The 9,927-nt window shown below is 42.4% G+C and overlaps 1 protein-coding gene across 1 annotated transcript in view; it reads left to right on the top strand.

Moving 5' to 3' along the window:
* The first annotated feature begins 4,700 nt into the window (after positions 1-4,700).
* Cog3 (component of oligomeric golgi complex 3) overlaps positions 4,701-9,927 on the top strand; it is a 52,703-nt gene continuing 47,476 nt past the window's right edge. The window contains exon 1 of the mRNA XM_048421786.3: positions 4,701-4,987. Coding sequence (XP_048277743.1) covers positions 4,814-4,987 — 174 coding nt within the window. The 5' untranslated portion in view covers positions 4,701-4,813. The remainder of the gene's footprint in view (positions 4,988-9,927) is intronic.

The raw sequence follows: 9,927 nt of genomic DNA, 5'->3' as shown, positions 1-9,927 counted from the left end.
CCGAGTGGAGGTCATTCATTAGGGGTGCCCTCCTGGCTACTGAGTGGAGGTCATTCATTAGGGGTACCCTCCTGGCTATTTATTGGAGGTCATTCATTAGGGGTGCCCTCCTGGCTACCGAGTGGCAATGCTTACTGTGCTTCTCCAACATCTCTGACAGCGTCACTGCTTTGTAAAAGGGTGGGGGTGAGGACTTCCTCCCACCTAAGAGAGAGATGACAGGCTCTCACATCCTTGGTTTGCTGTAAAGGTCAGGGAGACCAGCTGTCTGCTGGTGGCTCTCAGATGTCGCCAAACAGTGGAATTCTCGCTTGGATGGTGTGGCGAACCCCTTGACCAGCAAGGAAGAACGACCACGAATTGAGGATTCTTCTCAAATCACACTTTATTGGAGCCTCTTGGTTGAAGGGAGAGCAGGAAGCGAGAGAGAGCAAGAAATGAAAGAGAACAAGAAGAGAGAGAGAGAAAGTGAGAGAGAGAGAGAGAGCAAGCGAGAGAGAGCGAAGGCCAAGCGGCATCTGCTTATATAGGTTGAAAGGACTCGGGCACTGTCCTGATTAGTGAATACCAGTCTGCTGATGCCCAGGGCCTTGGGATTGACCAGGGACAAGGCTCAATTGTGCATGTGTAGGCAAAGGGTGCTCAACCCCACACAGCAATACCAAATAAGGACTTTTTTACCTCCAAGTTGCAGGAACGCCGGCGCCATCTTGTAATGGCTATTTCTCCGGACGGCTCTCTACAGGATGGTAGCAGCTCTAGTACACATTTGGCCCCATTAAACTGTCAGCAGGGGAAACGACACATTGACCAAGGATTTAGAGCCTCTGGTGGAGGCACATGCCAAGATTGCATTGTTTCGATGACTTTACATATTTGTTCTCTCCCTTACAACCTGTGACAATAGAGAAAGCCTCAGGTTCTTACCCTCCCCCTCATGGCTGTAACATCATGGTCCACTGATGCTTTGGAGTATTTTCTTTGGTCAATAGGATTGTATGCAATTGCATTTTTCTTAACTATATCACAATCATTTTATTTAAATAGAACCATATTTTGTTCTATAGTTTAACCACAGTTATCCCTTTTCTGTTCCAGGAATCAGTCCAGGACACCGTGTTGCACTGAAATGTCTTGGCTCGTTAGTCTCTGATATGTCATAGCTCCTCAGCCATCCTTTTTTTTTTTAAATTACTTTGTAACTCATTTATTTATTTATTTATTTATTTATTTATTTATTATGTATACAATATTCTTTCTGCGTGTATGCCTGAAGGCCAGAAGAGGGCACCAGACCTCATTACAGATGGTTGTGAGCCACCATGTGGTTGCTGGGAATTGAACTCAGGACCTTCGGAAGAGCAGGCAATGCTCTTAACCACTGAGCCATCTCTCCAGCCCTACTTTGTAACTCTTTAGATTGATTTTTTACTTCAAATTTTTATTTATGTATGACATGTGTTATTGACAAAAGTTTATGTCCCACCAGGTCCCATAGCCGTTTAGTCCCAAAAGAAACACACAGAAGTCTATATTAATTATAAACTGATTGGCCCATTAGCTCAGGCTTCTTATTAACTCTTATTAGCTCATATTAACTTACATTAGCCCATAATTATTGTCTGTATTAGCCACGTGGCTTGATACCTTTTATCAGCAAGGTATCCTCATTTTTCTTCCTCTGTGTGACAACTAAAGACTGCATCTTTCCTCTTCCCAGAATTCTCTTCTCATTGCCCCACCTATACTTCCTACCTGGTTTCCCCTCCTATACTTCCTGCCTGGCTACTGGTCAATCAGCATTTTATTAAAGCAATACAATGTAAGTGACAGGGTACAAGACCATTGCCCCACAGCACTGTGTTTTCTTTGAATTTTTGACTGTTAAGGAGCTATGTAATGAGAGACATTTCACTGTATGGACCTCTAAGTTAAACCAAAATAAAGGTATCTTGACTTCAGAATTTGAGTCTAAGGATATGTTGCTTTGGAAAAGAGGTTCTGCTTTTGTTTCCACAGAAGATGAGAACCTGTGGATTGCTTTCAGACTAATGTGGTTTGATGGACCAAGACCCCCTAAAATATCATCACAAACGCCCCCCAAAATACTTTGCCCAACAAAAAGCAGGAAGCAGTTTGGAGGGAACTATGCCCAAATTCCCTAAATGATTGTTTATAAATGTTTGTTTACATTTAAAAGGGGATATGCTATAGAGATTTGCATTGGTATGGGTCTTGGTTTATTGATACAAAGTTAAGATTAATTTTATTATGTGTATATTTCTGCTCTAGATTAAGGTATTGTGTTTATGCTGCTCATTTTAAAATGTAATGTATAATTAAGAAATATAGGTTAATAGATAATCATCTATAAGAGTCAATGTTATATGTAATTTTACAATGTTAAGGTTAAAAGTTAAAACCTTCCTTTTTATCTAAACAGAAAAGGGGAAATGGCATGGGAGGTCCTTCTGTCTATGTGTTGCTTTTATTGGTTAATGAATAAAGAAACTGCTTTGGCCTATAGCAATGTAGAACTTATCTTGGTGGAGAAAACTAAACTGAATGTTGGGAGAAAGAAGACAGAGTCAGTGAGATGCCATGTAGCTACCACTGGGAACAGACATGCAGAAACCTTGCTGGTAAACCACAGCCACATGGCAATGCACAGATTAACAGAAATGGGTTAAATTAAGATGTAAGAGGTAGCCAATAAGAAGCTAATAAGCCAAGCAGTGATTTAATTAATACAGTTTTCTCTGTGGTTATTTCGGGGCTGAGCAGGCGGGAATAAACAAACTGTCCCCTACTACAGTGTGTATGTGGGTATCTAGAGCGGCTAAAAGAGGGAGTTGGATCTCATGTAATTAGAATTACAGGTGGTCGTGAGCTGTACAATGTGGGACTGAGGACTGGAGTCTTCTAAAGAGCAGCGAGCTCTCTTAGCCTGAGCCATCGTTCCAATGTTGATCTTGACACTTTTGATGAGCTCTTCTCAGTGTTTAGTAGGATGTCTGTCCATTTGTGATGTGTTTTTTTCTAGGTCTAGAATTTGTACCAGGCATTTTCTTTTGGGACACCAACTAGCTCCCAAATCATGACATGGAGACTTCTTATTAGTTATGAATGCTTGGCCTTATCTTCTGCTTGTCCCACTTACTCTAATAACTTCACCTGTTTCTCTTCATCTGTGTTTTACCTCAGGGCTTTTACCTTTTTTTCATTCAGTATGTCCTACTTGTTGTCTGGCTGGCAGCTCCTGACTGATTAGCTCTGAGCATCTCCCTTGTTCTCTCTCCTCTTTCTCTTCTTTTCTCCAGCCTAAATTCCTCCTCATACTTTTCTCTCGTCCTGCAAGCCCCCTCTACTGCCTAGTTATTGACCATTCAGATTTTTTTTTATTAGACCAATCAGGCGCCTTAGGCAGGCAGCGCAACACATCTTTATGTCATTAAACAAATGCAGCATAAACTAATATAACATAATCTTTACATAGTTAAACAAATGCAACTTAAACAAACGTAACATATCTTTACATAGTTAATGTAATATTCCACAACAAGAATTAGGTTTGTATTTTAGGTAAGACTGTCACAGAAGGACATTCATCCATCCAGGAATTTCATGAAAATGATGTTGAGTTAGATCACATGGTTAAAATGGTGTCTGCTACTGTAAGCCATTATTTCCCCAACTCCCTTCCCCACTTTTTTGAAGACTAGGTCTTCCTATTAGCCCAGGTTGTCCTTGAACATGTTGCAATCCTCCTGCCTCAGTCTTCCAGATACTGAGCTTTCAGGTGTGTATCACCATGCCCGACTTCCTCTTTTTTATTGGTAAATACCTTGGAGAGATTATCTAACTATGCTAATTGCCATTTTCTTCTGGAACTCCTGTCAGCTCCTCTTAGTGTCCACCCTATTATCTTAACTGCTACAATTATTACTGTGATGTCCTAATGATGACTTTGTATTTTCCTAATTTTTCTATTTTTTTAAAAAAAATTCTTTGGTAATTTAGAAAGTGTCCCTTTTTCATTTATTTGCCCAATTTTGTTTATATTAGTATATACTCAGGTTATATACTGATGAAGTGTGTTTATTCAATTATGTAGATTTGATCCAATAATATTTGTTTAGCTGCCCCAATGTTTATTAGGATTTAAACGGCAGATTTTTCCCAGTTTATCTTCGGATCGTCAGTTATTGATCCAGTTCTTCAATGTTGACTGTTTAGGATTTTTTTTTCGTTGTTCGATACTATTAATGAAGCCTAATATGTATGTTTTTGAATTTGTGTCTCCACAACTAGTTTTCTAAAAGGGAAGTTGCATATTCGAAAAATTTGTGCTCTTGGTTGCTATGTCAACATGGAAATCACCCACTACCCATCTGACGGCCAAGAAGCGGTAGATCTTTGAAGTTCATCAATTCTCCCATCTGTTGGGTGACTTACCACACGAGGCAAAAAAAAAAACAAAACAAAAAAACCAAAAACTCTCAACAACACAAAACAATAAAGTTATTGATGTTGAGGAATCAACTTCCGGTAGGGGCAAATCAATTTCCACCCACGCCAGTCTTTTGCCCCTAGCTTCAGGCACATTCCAACCGGAAATGTTTACACTCGGTCGAAAGCCACGTCTGCCCTGGCCTCGGTCCCGCCCCCACGCCGGGGAAGCATTTCCGGGGTCAGGGCGCTCGGGTCCGCCCCGCCGCCGCTGCGGCGCTGGAAGCCTCGGTCCTCCCGGAAGTGCCCGGTTCTGCCTGTCGGGGTCCGGTTCTGTGCTGCTGAGGCGCCCAGGGCGGCGGGGATGGCGGAGGCGGCGCTGCTGCTGCTGCCGGAGTCGGCGGCCGAGCGGGACGCCCGCGAGAAGCTGTCCCTCTGGGATTGGAGACCCGACTCGGTGGCGCCGCTGACAGACAGGCAGACGGACTCGGTGCTGGAGCTGAAGGCGGCGGTGGAGAACCTGCCGGTGCCCGCCGAGGTGAGTGAGGCGAGGGCGGCACCCGGCCGGCCGCCCCGTGCGGGGATCTGACCTGTCCTCCCAAGCCACCGTGGCGGATTCTGCGGGAGGGGCCTACGTGTCCCCTGATGTCAGCCGGCCACCCCGGCTGGCCCTACCAGGACGTCCACGCGAGGGCATCGCCTTCCCTCGCCGAGGCGTGGGACGGTTGGCCTGAGCCTTGCTTGCCCCGAGCGTCTTGCTCCAGATCTTCCAGTGTCAGGGTAACCCCGCTTCCCATGAGCCTGAGGTGCTGTGCTCTGGAATCCAGCTAGTCTGTATTACTGCGTCTGGAGTCATCTGGTTCCCGGGGGCGAAGGGACACTTAGAGGGAATCAGAATTGGCTCTGAGTGACAGCTTCATTCATCACGCACCAAGCCGTGAACTCTTGGTGTAGGTAATGGGAAATGAGATTTATTTAACCTATAGCAAAGCAATAAAAATCAATTCTTTTTGCAAGTTGACTCGGTTGTTAAGTAGTACTTTTGGGTTTTAGTGTCAACATTTTAATTCACTTACCACTGGGGCAGTGTGCGTGGTACCGTTTGTGGGATTCTGTATAGTTAATAACGGTAAGAGTAGTTTTTGCGAATTGTTTAGATAATCGACAGGCTCTTCTTGTTTCGATGCTTAGATTTGGGGTTATTTTATTAACAGTGGTGGTTGTTTTTGATGCTGGAGGCGTTACTTTCCATTCAATTGGGAATTCTGTCCAAACGCAGACTGAATTTGGCATTTTCGCCTTTGCCCTCACACTGTATAGAGGTGTGAGGTAGAAATGGTCTCGGCACCTTTGTGTGCTGTGCCGGAAAAATTGGTGTTCATAGGTGCGTTTACCTGCCCGCCTCCAGGATGTCTTGCAGGAAATAGATCTGAGTAAACGAGGGAGCCAGTGGAAAGTTCTTTGACCTGGCTGTGTTTTATGCCCTGGATTATAGGTAGGTGTGGTGTGTGTGTGTTGCTGGGGATTAAACCGAGGATCTTACCATTGCTGGCTAAGCACTGTATCACAGGCTTATATCCTCAGCCCAGAAACTGGTTTATGTATTTCCCAGTCTGTTTATAATCCGTGTGTCCCCTTATTGAAGCTGTGTGTCTAGACGTCACAGAATCAGGGAGTGAGATGTACAGGACAAGAAACTTCATTGTTATTGCCATGGGTTATGAAAACTAAGTTTCATCCTTATTTAATACGGAGAGGGTTGGAAGTAAATGGGAATGTTATTGTTCTGCACCATTCTTATGTATGCATCAATACTTATGATCTCATGTTGTCATTTAACTCATTTTGCCACATGCGTCCCCACTGTGGTAGGAATTATGGATAGAAACAAAGTAGGTAAGGTGAAATTTCCAGCCTTGGGGAGTTGACATAATTATGGAGATCATGAGCCTATCATAAGAGAAAAAAAATTCAGACTAACAAACCAAGAAGGTTCAGATGGTGATCCATTCATTATATCAGGAAAATAAAATAGGATGGTGGAACCAGAACGGGTTAGGGTATGCCCTTTTATGGGAGGCCTAAAGTAAGGGCAGCTGTAAAAGTGAAGAGGAGGCCCTTTAAAGGAAATGACCACCTAGCGTGAGAACTGACATGGAAACATGAAGCCAGCCTGGGAAAGGCTGTCAGTACCGTTCTAGCATTGGAAAGAGCAGCCTAAGATCATGGCGAGAGGATGCACTTAGCAAGTCCAAGTATTCAAGGAGGGTCTCAGTTTTAGAAAGAGTCTGTTTACACTGACTTTGGGATCTTGGAGGAGCATGTCTTCATTGCTTTTGTTTCCCCATACTAAAGTATTCTCTGTCTGATGGGATAACCTCGTTGTTGAAAAAAAATGCATCTGTTTTAATTTGTCTAACTGGCATATTTCCATAAACTTCTGTTATTTAGTGGTCTAGTTGGTGTTCAGCTAATGCTCAGTAAACATCATAAAGATGTTAGTATCTTTAGAAAGCAGCCTTCTCACCTATAAAAAAGCACTCCTGGGACTGGAGAGGTGGCCCAGCAGTTAAAAGCACTTGGTGCTCTTGCAGAGGACACAGGTTCAATTCCTAGCACTTCTATAGTGGTTCACAGCATTCCTGTAACTCCAGTTCTCTCTTCTGACCTCTGGGCACTAAACATGCATGTGCAAATACATACAAACAGGCAAAACACACACATACAAAGTGAAAAGTATGTAATAAAATTCCTTACCTTAGAAAGTTGCATTTTTTTAAAAAGGAGATATTTGTATGTGTATTGCATTAGATAAAAGAATTTGCAGTTAGAGTGGTTTCTTGTCATTGAGGCAAATTTTCTTAAACCAGTGAGAATCTTTTTCTTTTTGCTAAGTATTTGTTGAAGTGCTAAATTAATTTATCTTGAAATTTGTCTGTAATTTACTGCCATAACTGTTGTGTTCTTGTAGGTGTGTGACTTCGGTCATGATAATTAACTTCTGAATGCTTCTGTTTTCTCTGTTATAAAATAGACACTTGTCTTATGGGGAGTTGTGAAAATGGAAGGCAATCATGTGCAGAAGCGGGGCATGGCAAGCTCCTGGCTAATTTTACATTATTCATGTGATCTCTTTCAAACACTGAATGTTTTAAAAGCATAGATTAGAATCTTGAGCCAGTTTAGGCGTCACTAAGACTGAAGATAGGAAGAAAGTGTTTGGTCCCTGGAAGGCTCTGAGCCTCCAGTGATATGCTCTCAGTAGAGAAAGGATTGTCCGTTCAGTTGCAATGCATTGATTCTAAGAGTCGTTTTCTGCAGTCCAGACTTTTCTAAGAAATGAGGCTGAGGAGAGGAAAGGACATTTGTCTTTTCCTGGATTGGCTCAGCTGGTGAAGCAGTGCTGGGTGTTTTATTGTAACTTCTGGTTAGTATGCCCATGCCCATTTGTGCAGGCCCTACAGTAGCTTTCCAACATGGCCAGCAACTTCTGTGCTCTTGTCTGTCTGGTGGTGTGTCTGCTCTCCCGAAGCCAGGGCAGTGAGTGAGGGAGCCCTTCTTAAGTCAGCTCACTCTGAGGAGTCAGAAGCAGCATGCTGGGGACACCGCCACACCCCCTTTGACTTGGCACTCTAGTTCTGCTGTTTGTGAAAAGAGCCTAGCAGGACATAAGTTTTTCTCTTATGCTGTTAAAAGCAAGTTGCTAAAATTATTATTTAAAATTACTTTTAAGGAAGTTTTCTTTAAGTATTCTTTAAAATATTTCTCTTTAAAATTATTATTTCTTTAAAGTGGTTGTATTGTAATTTCTTTCCTACTTAGTTTGAGAAAAAATAGTTTCTTTCTTATAAGTAAGAGTAAAGGGGCCAGGCAGTGGTGGCGCACACTAATCCCAGCACTTAGGAGGCAGAGGCAGGCAGATCTCTGTGAATTCGAGGTCAGCCTGGTCTACAAGAGCTAGTTCCAGGACAGACTCCAAAACTACAGAGAAACCCTGTCTTGAAAAACAAACAAACAAACAAACAAACAACAACAACAACAACAAAATAACAAAGAGTAAAGGGACAAGGACTTTCCCGCTTTTTGTACTTAAAGTTTTAAAAATTTTTAAAGATATTTTTAGATATTATTATTATTGTTTTGTCTTCAGAGACAGGTTTCTCTTAGTAGCACTGACTGTCCTGGAGCTCACTCAGTAACCAGGCTGACATTGAACTCAAGATCCATCTGCCTCTGCCTCCCAAATGCTGGAATTAAAGGCAATTGCCAGCACCGATGCCTGACTGTATATTTTAATTATATATACATACGTGTGTTCATGTGGGTTTGTGCATGAGAGTATCTGCTCATGGAGGCTAGCTAATGGTGTTGGAGTTCCTGGAACTGGAGTTAAATTTATTGATCTGAATCTGTACGCTTCCTGGGTGTATACCACCTGGCATGGGTGCTGGGAACTGAACTGCTATTCTTAACTGCTGAGCCATTTCTCCAGACCCATAATTAAAGGTCTTATGACTGAAAATTAATTAGTATTTGTGCTTGAAGTAATCAAATTGATTGCTCTTGGATAAATATGACCTATTTATTTATGATTAGATTATAGAATGTGTCTGGATTATCCTGAGTAGCTTCTCATAGATCTAGAGTTTTATCTGGTAAAGTAATTTAGAAAATAACATTTTTAGTTTAAACTGAACACATGTGTATGACTCCTTGGGTCCATTTGAAATGACAGAAATTAATGCATGGTACACTTAAAAGTATCAATGTAAAGACTTAGCAACCAAACAAGATATAAATATTAGAATTTTGATAGTTTGAATAGTTGAGAGTTTTCTGCGGTCTGGGTCCAGCCTCAGTCTTAGGCAGGTCCTTTGTCCCTGGGCCTTGGAGGTGGGACTGTGCTGTTGAGTATGCTTCTCTTAGCTGCAGGAGACTCCCCTGATGTCCTGGGTCCTGTATGGTTTCTTGTCTGTTGTCCAGAATGGAAGTTTTTTCTTTCCCCTTTTTCCTGCTATAATGGAGTGTTGTGTGTCGTAGCTGACAGACGTTGCTGCCCCTTACCCCATCCAGTGGCCTAAGGCTTTTGTTTTTTGGGGAGAAAGGGCTAGGCGGGCTTTGTGCCCTTTCTTTTATGAAGTAGTAACTAGGTCGGTACCACCTTGTTCATGTACTTGCCCACGGCTCTCTAGTGGAGTTTGTGTGAGTAGGTGTGGCTTCTTCGTAAGTCATTGGCTTCCAGATGCTTTCACCTACCTTCTAGTTCTTAGTGGTTGGTGACAAATTAATTCTAGAATTCTTTTTAGCCATTTGCATGGTACTTGTCATTCCCTTTCCCCTTGGTCTCCCACAAGGGAGTCAATATTTGACTATCACTGAAATATCCATCTTTCTCCAGTTTGGTTTATTTTATTTTATGTGTGTGAGTGCTTTGTCTGCATGTATACTGTGTACTATGTGCACAGTGCCCACGGAGGC

Source organism: Myodes glareolus, chromosome 12 (genome assembly GCF_982192425.1).
Source record: "Myodes glareolus chromosome 12, mMyoGla1.1, whole genome shotgun sequence".
NCBI lineage: Eukaryota > Metazoa > Chordata > Mammalia > Rodentia > Cricetidae > Myodes > Myodes glareolus.
This window is presented reverse-complemented; position numbering and strand designations above follow the sequence as displayed.